Raw genomic sequence first — 12908 nt, forward strand, 5'->3', positions numbered from 1 at the left:
ACTTATTACGAACGTAGTTATATTTATATCATCGTTATAAAGAATATTTTCAGATTTTATTATAAGAACAAACCATAAATGAAGGTTATTCGCAATAATATACAATTATAACAATTAAACATATATTATTGTTTTTTTAATAAACGTAATTATAAGTTTAACTTTTCCGATTTCATAAACATTATTTAATGATTTATAATTTTGTTAAACATTATTTGTAAACGAAATATAGCACACTATTTTTATAAACCCTATTAATGATTAATTATTATTTAGAGTTTACACCCCGCGCCCTTTTTGTCCAGGCGCTCTTTTTGTACGTACGCCTGACATCTTCTGCAGCACTTTACAGAGAACATAGTCATGTCACTGACTGTCCTCAGAGGAGCTCACAATCTAATCCTACCATAGTCATAGTCTAATGACCTACCATATTATTATTATTATTATGTATGTATATAGCACTGACATCTTCTGCAGCACATTACAGAGTACATAGTCATGTCGGATTGCCCGCCGAGGTCATCTCATGCCTCTGCCCATTCCATCGAGACCTTGGTCTCATATCTCGATGGATTTTGTGGTGGACTTGCCTTCATCGGGAGATAAAAAGGTAATTTGGGTCATAGTGGATCGGTTCAGCAAAATGGCACATTTTGTACCCCTCTCTGGTTTGCCCTCAGCCCAAGAACTGTCTAAACTATTTATTAACCATGTTTTCCGTTTACAAACATTAAACATTGTGTCTGACAGGGGAGTTCAGTTTGTGTCACGCTTTTGGCGTGCTTTCAATGAGCTCTTGTGCATTAAACTCTCTTTTTCCTCAGGGTTTCACCCAGAAACCAACGGGCAAACAGAAAGAACCAACCAGACCCTGGAGCAGTATCTTCGCTGTTTTGCATCAGACTGCCAGGGGTCGTGGTTGGAATATTTACCATTTGCTGAATTGAATTCACATTTAACAATCACCCCAGTTCATCTACCAAATTGTCACCATTTTGGGTTGTCTCTGGTCAGAATCCTAAGTTTACCTTTTTCCCAGTATCTCCTTCTCCTCTTCCGGCTTTAGAGGAATGGAGTACTCACATCCAGCGGATTTGGCCCCAGGTACAGCAGGATTTACGGAGTGCTGTATCCAGACAGAAAAGATATGCTGACGTAAAACGTTAACCTGAGTTCAAATTTTCCCCGGGGGATATGATATGGGTTTCTACCCGGAATATCCCGCTACGTCAACCTTCTGCAAAATTGGGACCTAGATTCATTGGCCCTTACCCCATACAAGAGAAGATTAACAATGTGGTTTATCGGGTGACATTACCTCAACCAATCAGGGAGTCAACTCATTTCACGTTTCCCTTTTAAAACCAGCAGCAAACACAATTCCATCCTCAACCCCTCCCCCACCCGTAGATGTGGACTGTGAAACAGAATATGAAGTTGAAAAAATGTTGGACTCCAGGAGAGTTCGGGGGTCTATACAGTACTTAGTGGATTGGAAAGGGTATGGGCCGGAAGAAAGGTGCTGGGTTCCGACCCGTCAGATCCATGCTGATCAGCTAATTCAGGATTTCCATCGAGAATTCGCTGATAAGCCTGGAGAAGAGTGTTCGGAGACCACTCCTCAAGGGGGGGTAATGCCCACCTTCCAGCGGCATGGTCCGGGGGAGCGGCGTGACTTTCGCGCTGGAATCCTCCAGCGGCATCCCCGGCTTCCTTCCGGCGGTGTCTTCCAGCTCGTGCGAGACCCAAAGGTCACACCACGCACACGCGAGCTCTACTGAGCCTTATAGGCTCAGGAGGAGGACTTAGCAGGTGACGTCATGAGTGACATCACCAAAGAGGAGTGGCTACTGTTTTGGGAGTTTGTATTTAAGGGCAGGAGCGTTCAGTGCTCGCTGACCTTGATACTAATCAGTTCGCTGGTTCCTGGTCTAGCTAGCTAGCTTCCTGAGCTACATTGATATATTGTGTAGACACACAATATATATGTACTCCAGTTAGTCTTTATTGCTACATATTGCATATTTGTAATTCATTCATAATATCCTCCTGATATTATTGAAGTAACATCTACTGTATATTTTCCTGTGTACCGACTGTAAGGAAACGCGGAAAGGCCGCCGTCTCTCAAGGTGAGGCGGCTGTTTCCGCGTCCAGCATGGCGTCACAACGCGGAAAAAACGCCGCATGCCGCATAGGCAGTGCGGCGGAATCCGCATTGGTAACGGTGGAATCCGCATCAGAGGCGGCCCCCGCACTAGATACATTGCATGACAGTACTGGTGTGGCTGGGACTGATGGTCCACCAAGATTCAGACTTACACGCGCGCGAGCACAGAGGCAGAGTTTAAATAACTGTTAGAAGGGAGTCGGCTGACCAGCTGGGTCAGCTGACAATTTCCACTGCTCTCATTGGACCAGCAATTAGGGAGGTCCTGGAAAGGTCCTAGAGTATATATACTGCTGGTTGTTCACTTGCTCTTTGTCTGGCGTGCGATCACATATGTGGGAGCACCCAGATCCGTAGTCAGATCCGCAAGTGTGCCGGGACCAGCTGGAGCTGTAATCCTACACTTAGCTAGATTCTGTTGATAGCTAAAGTACTAGTTTGATTGTGATTATTTGTTATGACTTTTGAATGCCTTGACTACCCTTCTGAACTCTGATCTTGTACCTCGATATTTCTGATACTCTGTTGCCGAACCCCGGCTCGTTCCTTGACTCTGCTTCTGCCTCCTGATTTTGTACCCCGATATATCTGATACCCCGTTGCTGAACCCTGCCTGTACTTTGACTCCGCCTTTGCCTTCTGATCTTGTACTTTATCTGTCCGTGTGTGTACGACCTGGCTTGTCCGACCTCGAGAACCGACCTTACTGTTAGAGGCGGTTCCTCGCTCTGTTAGTAATCCTTCCTCCTGAGGGTTGCTTCCAGTCTGTCCTTCCTACTGTCAGTCTGACTCCTCCCGTCTTGGAGAGCTCAGGTCTGCGGAAGGAATCTGTGCAGTACCCCTTGCTGCACTGAGGCCTAGTCCTCTAAGTGTTACTGTTACACTTAACACTACACTCTACTCAGGTGAACAGAGGTTAGCTAGTATATCGGATTATCAGTGATACTGCAGATCACGTATAATCTGGTATACATCTGTATTCCCAGTGATTCTGCAGATCACTGGTAATCAGATCCTCTCTGTGCTTCACCGATCGTTACAGAACGCCAGACCAAATACACAATGGACGCAAACACTGATTGTCTGGGTGTACTTGCCACTTCGGTGGACAACATCAATCAAGTACTGGGCACCCACATGACTCTTATTGATGCCCTATCAGGGTCTGTACAAACCCTCCAGACATCAGTGGATCATGTGCGATCCTCTCCTAGCTCTGACATACGTATGCCTGTACCTGAAAGCTTTTCCGGCCACAGATCTGACTTCCGGAATTTTAGGAGTAGAGTATAGTCCTATTTTGAGTTGAGACCCCAATCTTCGGGTACTGAGACCCAGAGGGTCACGTTTATAAAGACTTTTTTGTCCGGCGACTCCCAGTCTTGGGCATATAGCCTGCCCGCCGGAGACAAAGCTCTTACCTCTGTAGAGGAATTCTTTAAAGCTATGGCAGTAATTTACGACGATTCGGACCTTGCTTCGACTTCTGAGTGGAAGCTCAAGCTTTTGCGTCAAGGCGAAGGTCCGGTCGAAGATTACGCGGCCGAGTTTAGGAGGTGGTCAGTTACGCCCAGGTGGGACACTTATGCCCTATTAGATCGTTTCTTGTCAGGGCTGTCCGATGAGGTCTTTGATTTGATGTTAAGCCAGCCCGAGCCCAGAACAGTCGATGAGGCCATCTCAGCGGCCATCCGAATCTACCGCAGGCTGCGCTACCAAAAACAGACCAGGGGTAGTTCCCGTGTCAGAGGGGTATCTTACACTACGGTCCCAGTGACTCCACCTCCTACTATTTCACCTTCTCCCGTCTTGCCTCCATCCGAGCCGATACAGATTGCTCGGTCAAAATTGACCCAGGTAGAGCGAAGACGGAAAATGACCGAACAGCTGTGTCTGTACTGTGCTGAAGGGGGGCATATAGTACAGAACTGCCCTAATAAGCCGGGAAGATGCTACCGTTTAGGAGTGGAAGGGGGTAGCACCCTAGGTGCCCGGCTCATACCCTTAAACGAAAAACGTTTGCTCCTTCCATGTATGATTACATGGGGGGACAAATCTGAAGCCACAGAGGCCTTTGTTGATTCAGGCTCCGCGGCTAACTTTATGAGCTCAGAGTTCGCAGAAAAGTTGGGCATTCCGCTCACCCCAGTAAACCCACCTATACAGGTTACTGCTGTGGACGACTCCCCGCTGCAAAGGGACCGTCCGCTGTCTCAGACACCAGAGGTGGAAGTCACTATTGGGGTTCTGCATAATGAAAGTCACAAGTTCTGACCTATAGTGAATACCTTATACTTCTTGTGTATTATCTGTGTGTATTATCTCGTCACGCACCAGCGTGATAATAGGATAACGTTTACAGGTACATGTGAAATTTATTACGAATTTAACCAAAGTTTTGCATTAAAATATTGCATCGTAATTGCAAATTACCATCTAAAATCACGACTATGCGTAATTTGTGCTCATTACTGCCCTGTACTTGGCGTATAAAATCTATTCTGATTCTGATTTGTGAATATTGCTGAAATCATGCAGCTGCGACTGTCTGGAACAAATTCCTCATACTAGATCCCAGAAAGCTTGCATATTTAACTATATCAGACATTAGTATTTATATAGCGCTGACATCTTCCGCAGCGCTGTACAGAGTATATATAGTCTTGTCACTAACTGTCCCTCAGAGGAGCTCACAATCTAGCACCTACCATAGTCATATGTTTGTATCGTGTAGTGTTGTAGTCTAGGATCAATTTAGGGGGAAGCCAATAAACTTATCTGTATTTATTTTGGGATGTGGGAGGAAACTGGAGTGCCTGGAGAAAACCCACGCAGACACAGGGAGAACATACAAACTCCTTGCAGATGTTGACCTGGCTAGGCTTTGAATCTAGGACGCAGCGCTGCAAGGCGAGAGCGGCAACCACTATGCCACCGTGCTGCCATTAGCCATTAAAAGGTATTACTTTTACTAGACTTTGTTTTTTTTACCTACATCATTCTCAAATAGAATTCAGACTTATTAGCAAATATATATATATATATATATATATATATATATATATATATATATGTATACATACACTCTGTCGTGTGCAGTGGGGGAGTAGAGGAAGAGAAGTTGGGGGGGAAACCGCCCACACCTGTGAGAAGAGCCCCGCCTTTGTAGTAGTGAAAGTCTCGTTACCTGGTTTTGGAGGTTTCTTCTCATATCCTTTTCCCTTCTCATCAAAGAAGAACACTTCTGCCAAAGAAGAACACAAGTCAGTCCTATTGTAGCAGCACCATAGTCATAGTCTAATGTCCTATCATATTATTATTATGTACTAGCTGATTGCCCGGCGTTGCCCGGGTATGTATTTGGCTGGTGTTGGCTCTGCATACTTTTTCTAACCCTAACACACAATTACTCAATGACCAAGTTTGTGAGCTTTGCGGTCTTTGGTATCAATAATTTGCATTGAAATGAAAAAATCTGATTGGCTGTTTGTGGCTCCACATCCTTTTCTGAATTTGAACCCCAGTCACCCAATAACCAACTGTACCAGGTTTGAGGCCTGTGCCATTAACAGTTCAAGAATGGTAGCAATTAAATATTCCCCTTGAAAAGCAATAGGTGAAGTTTGATTCACTTCTGTAGGCTCCACCCACTTTTCTGAATATTAATCCCAGTCACCCAGTGACCAACTGTGCAAAGTTTAAAAACCCTGCCATTAACAGTGTAAGAATGGCTGCAGTTTACATTTTCCCAGTGAAATTTGTATTTGTCTCCACCCACTGATGACCCGGCCCGGGTATGTATTTGACTGGTGTTGGCTGTGCCCACTTTCTAACCCTAACGCACAAACACTCAATGACCAAGTTTGTGAGCTTTGGGGTCCTTGGCATCAATAATTTGCATATTCCCATAGAAATTAAACAAATCAGATAGACTGTTTGTGGCTCCACCCCTCTCCAGCATTTGCACCCCAGTCACCCAATGACCAACTATAGCAGGTTTGAGGCATCTGCTATTAACAGTGTAAAAATGGCAGCAATTTAAATATTCCACTTGAAAATCAACAGGTGAATTTTGATTGGCTATTATAGGCTCCACCCACTTCCCTGAATATTAATCTCAGTCACTCAGTGACCACCTGGGCAAAGTTTGGGAACCCTGCCATAAACAGTGTAAGAAGGGCTGCAGTTTACACTTTCCCAGTGAAATTTGTTTTTGGCTCCGCCCACTTTTGTAACCTGGACACAAAGTCACTACTCAGTGCTCAAGTTTGTGAGCTTTGGGGTCCTTGGCATCAATAATTTGTATTTTCCCATGAAATGAAATAAATCTGATTAACTGTTTGTGGTTCGTTCCCTTTTCTGAATTTAAACCTCAGTGACCCAATGACCAACTGTACCAGGTTTGAGGCTTGTGCCATTAACAGTGCAAGAATGGCAGTAATTTTAATATTCTCCTTGAAAAGTGACATGTGATTTTTGATTGGCATTTTTAGGCCCCACCCACTTTTCTGAATATTACTCCCAGTCACCCAGTAACCAGCTATGCTAAGTTTGAGAACCCTGCCATTAACAGTGAAGAAGGGCTGCAGTTTACAATTTCCCAGAAAATCTGTTTTTAACTTCACCCACTTTTTGTAACCTGGACACACAGTCACTACTCAATGACCAAGTTTGTGAGCTTTTGGGTTCGTGGCATCAAAATTGTGCTAATGGAAGCAGTTTATCCAGCAAAGAAATCTGGCTGTTTTTGGCTCCGCCCCTTTACTGAATTTGAACCCCAGACACTTAACGACCGACTGTAGCAGGTTTGAGGCCTCTGCTATTAACAGTGTGAGAATGGCTGCAGTTTTAATATTCCCCTTGAAAATCAATAGGTGAATTTTGATTGGCTCTTGTAGGCTCCACCTACTTTTCTGAATATTAATCCTAGTCACCCAGTGACCAACTGTGTGAAGTTTGAGAACCCTGCCAATAACAGTGTAAGAAAAGCTGCAGTTTACATTTTCTTCAGTAAAAAGTTAATTGTTTTTGGCTCCGCCCACTATTTCTAATCTTGACATACAGTCACTCAATGACCAAGTTTATGAGCTTTGGGGTCCTTGGCATCAATAAGTTGCATTTTACCATTGAATTAAACAAATCTGATTGGCTGTTTTTGGCCCGCTCCCTTCAGAATTTAAACCCCAGTCTACCAGTGACTGACTGTAGCAGATGTAGGCCTCTGCCATTAAGAGTGCATGAATGGCAGCAATGTAAATATTCCCCTTGAAAATCAAAAGGTGAATTTTGATTGGCTGCTGTAGGCTCCACCCACTTTTCTGAATATTAGTCCCAGTCACCCAGTGGCCAACTGTGTCACGTTTGAGAACCCTGCCAATAACAGAATGGCTGAAATCAAACAAATCTAATTGGCTGTTTGTGACTACACCCCTTTAGTGAATTTGGACCCCAGTCACCCAATGACTGACTGTACCAGGTTTGAGGCTTGTGCCATTAACAGTGCAAGAATGGCAGCAATTTTAATATTCTCCTTGAAAATCAATAGGTACATTTTGAGTGGCTGTTGTAGGCTCCACCCACATTTCTGAATATTCATCCCAGTCACCCAGTGGCCAATTGTGTAAAGTTTGGGAACCTTGCCATGTTAAAAATTTAGTTGTTGGCACCGCCCACTTTTTCTAACCTTGACATACAGTCACTCAATTATCAAGTTTATCAGCTTTGGGGTCCTTGGTATCAATACTTTGTATATTCCCATTGAAAAATAAACAAATCTGGCTGTTTGTGGCTCCGCCCCTTTTTGAATGTGGACCCCAGTCACCCAGTGACCAACTGTACCAGGTTTGAGGCATCTGCTATTAACAGTATAAGAGAATGGTAGCAGATTAAATATTCCCTTTGAAAAAAAAAAAGGTAAATTTTATTGGCTGTTGTAGGCTCCACCCACCTTCCAAAATCTTAATCTCAGTCACCCAATAACCAACTGTGCAAAGTTTGAGAACCCTGCCATTAACGGTGTAAGAATGGCTGCAGTTTATATTTTCCCAGTAAAAGTTGTTTTGGCTCCGCCCACTTTTTGTAACCTTGACACAGTCACTCAATGACCAAGTTTGCAAGCTTTCAGGTTCCTGGCTCAAAAAATGTGTAAATGGAAGCAGTTTATGCACCAAGGAAATCTGATTGGCTGCCCCGCCCCTTTAGTGAATTTGGACCCCAGTCACCCAATGACCGACTGTAGCAGGTTTGAAGCCTCTGCCATTAAAAGTGTAAGAATAGCAGCAGTTTAAATATTCCCCTTGAAAATCAATAGGTGAATTTTGATTGGCTGTTGTAGGCTCCACCCATTTTCTTGAATCTTAATCGCATTCACCCAGTGACCAAGTGTGCCAAGAGAACCCTGCGATAAAAAGTCTAAGAATGGCTGCAGTTTACATTTTCCCATTTAAAATAAACGGCTGAAATTTGATTGGCTGTTTTATGCTCTGCCCACTTTTCCTGGATTTGTAATAAACTCGGTCACCAAGCGACCAACTGTGCCAAGTGTGGGGACTGTGAGAATGGCAGCCTTTTACATTTTTTCCATTGACTTGAATGGGTGAAATCTGATTTGCTGTTTGTAGCTCCGCCCACATGTGCAGAGGGGGACCCGAGACCCCCAGAACCTATCATCCCAGGTAGTACGGGATCTGTGTACCAAGTTTCGTTCAAATCGGTCAAGCCGTTTTCGCGTGATCGCGGCACATACACACACACACACGGCACTCGGAACGTCCTCTCTGCTCCGAAATACACACAACAGCATAATAATCTTTTTAAAGAAAAGCATTTCTTAGCTACAGCTGATGCAAATCCTGCAATAAATCTGCAGTGTGTCTACATCCTGCTTTCTTGGGAGCAGACATATTGCTAACATCCTGTGCTTTTAAATTAGCTGCTCTGCTGTGGCAGTCAGGTGACAGGGGGAGATATCAAATTACAGTGGTGATTAGTCACAGATGAGGGGGGATGCATGGCTGGGGGTGCTTTGCTGGGGCTTTGCTGGGCGCTTTGCATGGTGGGGGGTCTTTGCTGGGGGGCTGTGCATGGCTGGGTGCTTTGGTGTGCACTTTGCATGGTCTGAGGGGGGGGGGGGGGGGGCTTGGCATGGCTGGGGGGTCTTAGCTGTGCACTTTCCATGGTGGTGGTGGTGGGGGGTGGCTTTGCATGGCAGGGGGGTCTTTGCAGGGTGCTTTGCATGGCTGGGGGTGCTTTGCTGTGCACTTTGCATGGTGGGGGGGGGGCGGCTTTGCATGGCTGGAGGGTCTTTGCTGGGTGATTTGCATGGTGGGGGGGGCGGCTTTGCATGGCTGGAGGGTCTTTGCTGGGTGATTTGCATGGTGGGGGGGGCTGCTTTGCATGGCTGGAGGGTCTTTGCTGGGTGATTTGCATGGTGGGGGGGGCGGCTTTGCATGGCTGGGGGTGGGCTTTGCTGGGTGCCTTTTAGGCTGGGGGTGCTTTGCTGGGCTGAGGGGGGGGGGCTTTCCTGGAGGCTGCCAATGCCAGCACTGGTACTCAGACCTCCGATCAGGGCGACCACAGAGGTGGAGAGAGGCAGAGCAGCTACCCGTCCGGACCCATACACTTCAATGCGGAAGTGTTCAATGATGTCACTTCTGCATTGAAGTGTATGCGTCCTGCGGGTCGCGTGAGCTGCTCTGTCTCTCTCCGCTTCCCCGGTAAGGTCGCCCTGATCTGAGGTCTAGAACGGCAGCGGAGAGGAGCGGGGCTTCCTGGCTGGCGGTGGGGAGGGGAGAGGAGAGCAGTAGAGATGGGCCGAACCTCCGATTTTAGGTTCGCGAACCGGGTTCGCGAACTTTCGCGGAAGGTTCGGTCCGCGGAAGGTTCGGTTCGCGTAAAAGTTCGCGAACCGCAATAGACTTCAATGGGGATGCGAACTTTGAAAAAAAAAATAATTATGCTGGCCACAAAACTGATGGAAAAGATGTTTCAAGGGGTCTAACACCTGGAGGGGGGCATGGCGGAGTGGGATACACGCCAAAAGTCCCCGGGAAAAATCTGGATTTGACGCAAAGCAGCGTTTTAAGGGCAGAAATCACATTGAATGCTAAATGACAGGCCTAAAGTGCTTTAAAACATCTTGCATGTGTATACATCAATCAGGTAGTGTAATTAAGGTACTGCTTCACACTGACACACCAAACTCACCGTGTAACGCACCGCAAACAGCTGTTTGTGTAGTGCTGGCCGTGCTGGACTGGTGCGCACCATGGCGAGAGTGCAGGTTTTGGTGGCTTTACAGCCCATATGGGCTGCAGTGGTGGGTTCACAGAGCAGGTATGCAGTGGTGGGTTCACAGAACAGGTATGCAGTGGTGGGTTCACAGCACAGGTATGCAGTGGCAGGTTCACTGAACAGGTATGCAGTGATGGGTTCACAGCACAGGTATGCAGTGGCAGGTTCACTGAAAAGGTATGCAGTGATGGGTTCACAGCACAGGTATGCAGTGGTGGGTTCACAGAACAGGTATGCAGTGGTGGGTTCACAGCACAGGTATGCAGTGGCAGGTTCACTGAACAGGTATGCAGTGATGGGTTCACAGAACAGGTATGCAGTGGCAGGTTCACTGAACAGGTATGCAGTGGTGGGTTCACAGTACAGGTATGCAGTGGTGGGTTCACAGAACAGGTATGCAGCCAGCCAAGAACAAGTTAAGCCTAACTAATCTTTCCCTGAGAGACAGTCTGCAGCAGCTCGCCCTACTCTCACTAACGCAGGCAGCACACGAGTGACCGTAATGGCCGCCGCTGCCTGCCTTATATAAGGGGGGGTGGGGCTCCAGGGGCTAGTGTAGCCTAATTGGCTACACTGGGCCTGCTGACTGTGATGTAGAGGGTCAAAGTTGACCCTCAAGGTGCATTATGGGGCGAACCGAACTTCCGCAAAGGTTCGCCAGCGGGACGCGAACGCGAACCACCGAAGTTCGCGTGGAACCGTTCGCCGGCGAACCGTTCGGCCCATCTCTAGAGAGCAGCTGGCGGGGGAGCGGTGCAGGAAACTTCGGGACTTGGCCGGCCAAGGTAAGTCAAAACGCGTTCTGGCCGGCCAAAGTCCAAAATTCCCAGGCATTTTGCATATTGGCCGGATCAGCCGGCCACTTCGCGTTGTGACCAGCCAGAACCCGAAGTGGCCAGACTTCGGGTTCTGGCCGTAACATATATAGATTTTTTGTAATACCTTTGCGGCAGAACGCTGAGACCCGGGCTGCAGCTGGAATTTCTGGGTCCCGGCGAGCCGCTGACATCTCTGGAGCGCAGGACGCGTTCTCAGTATGCACTCCAGTCTCCACCAATGTAAACAGTAACCACGTGTGTGTGTGTTACGTGTCAGCTAATCAGCATGGTGAGCGCTCCTAGTCATCGCCCGTGATAGCATTTAGCTTTGGCTTGTTGCTGGGTATGCGCTCACAAAAACGATTGTTTCCTGTTGCCGACTCTGCCTTGTATCCTGACCACGTTTAGCCTCTGAGTGATTCCTGTTGCCGACTACTGCCTTGTATCCTGATTACGCTTATATCTACTCTGCTATTGTACCTGGACTACGCCTACTAGCTGCCTGGATTGACCTCTGTTTTAGACACAGACTTGCGTGAATGCTGCCTGTACCGACATCGGCTTGTCTAAAGATAGAGTGACCAGACGTCCCGGACTGCCCGGGACGCGTCCCGGATTCGGGGTCCGCTGTCCCAGGCTTAATGAGGTCCCGGGAAACGTCCCGCTTTCAGCAGCGGGACGTCCCGGCCTCGGGACTCTGGCCACTCTCTCCTCATGAACTGGCAGCGGCGTCTATAGACGCCGTGCCAGTTCATTGCCCGCAGCCCCGCTCCAGCCTCCTCTTCCGGTGTCTGTTCCGACACCGGCAAGCGAGCAGGGCTACGGCAAGATGGCTGCCGAAGCCCTGTACTGGAGACTATTTGTGTCTCCAGTACAGGGCTTCGGGCGCCATCTTGCCGTAGCCCTGCTGTCAGCGCGGGAGACCAGAGCAGGAGGAACAAGACGGTCCCGGGACGGAGCAGTCGCCAGAGGAGACTTCTGCCAGGTGAGTAAATGCTTGTTTTCCAGGTGAACTTTGCCCGCATTGCGTTTCTTGTCTGGTGAAATGTTTGCCCGCATTGCGTTTCTTGTCTGGTGAAATGTTTGCCCACATTACGTTTCTTGTCTGGTGAAATGTTTGCCCGCATTGCGTTTCTTGTCTGGTGAAATGTTTGCCCGCATTGCGTTTCTTATCTGGTGAAATGGTTGCCCGCAGTGCGTTTCTTTTCTGGTGAAATGTTTGCCCGCAGTGCGTTTCTTTTCTGGTGAAATGTTTGCCCGCAGTGCGTTTCTTGTCTGGTGAAATGTTTGCCCGCAGTGCGTTTCTTGTCTGGTGAAATGTTTGCCTGCATTGCGTTTCTTTTCTGGTGAAATGTTTGCCCGTATTGCGTTTCTTGTCTGGTGAAATGTTTGCCCGCATTGCGTTTCTTGTCTGGTGAAATGTTTGCCCGCATTGCGTTTCTTGTCTGGTGAAATGTTTGCCCGCAGTGCGTTTCTTTTCTGGTGAAATGTTTGCCCGCAGTGCATTTCTTGTCTGGTGAAATGTTTGCCCGCATTGCGTTTCTTGTCTGGTGAAATGTTTGCCCGCTTTGCGTTTCTTTTCTGGTGAAATGTTTGCCCGCAGTGCGTTTCTTGTCTGGTGAAAT

The 12908-nt window shown here is 47.3% G+C and overlaps 1 protein-coding gene across 1 annotated transcript in view; it reads right to left on the reverse strand.

The window, feature by feature from the left end:
* LOC137537966 (glutamic acid-rich protein-like) overlaps nucleotides 1-12908 on the reverse strand; it is a 156254-nt gene that overhangs the window by 104315 nt on the left and 39031 nt on the right. Inside the window, exon 9 of the mRNA XM_068259889.1 lies at nucleotides 5361-5417. Coding sequence (XP_068115990.1) covers nucleotides 5361-5417 — 57 coding nt within the window. The remainder of the gene's footprint in view (nucleotides 1-5360; nucleotides 5418-12908) is intronic.

This window comes from Hyperolius riggenbachi, chromosome 11, assembly GCF_040937935.1.
Source record: "Hyperolius riggenbachi isolate aHypRig1 chromosome 11, aHypRig1.pri, whole genome shotgun sequence".
Lineage (NCBI taxonomy): Eukaryota > Metazoa > Chordata > Amphibia > Anura > Hyperoliidae > Hyperolius > Hyperolius riggenbachi.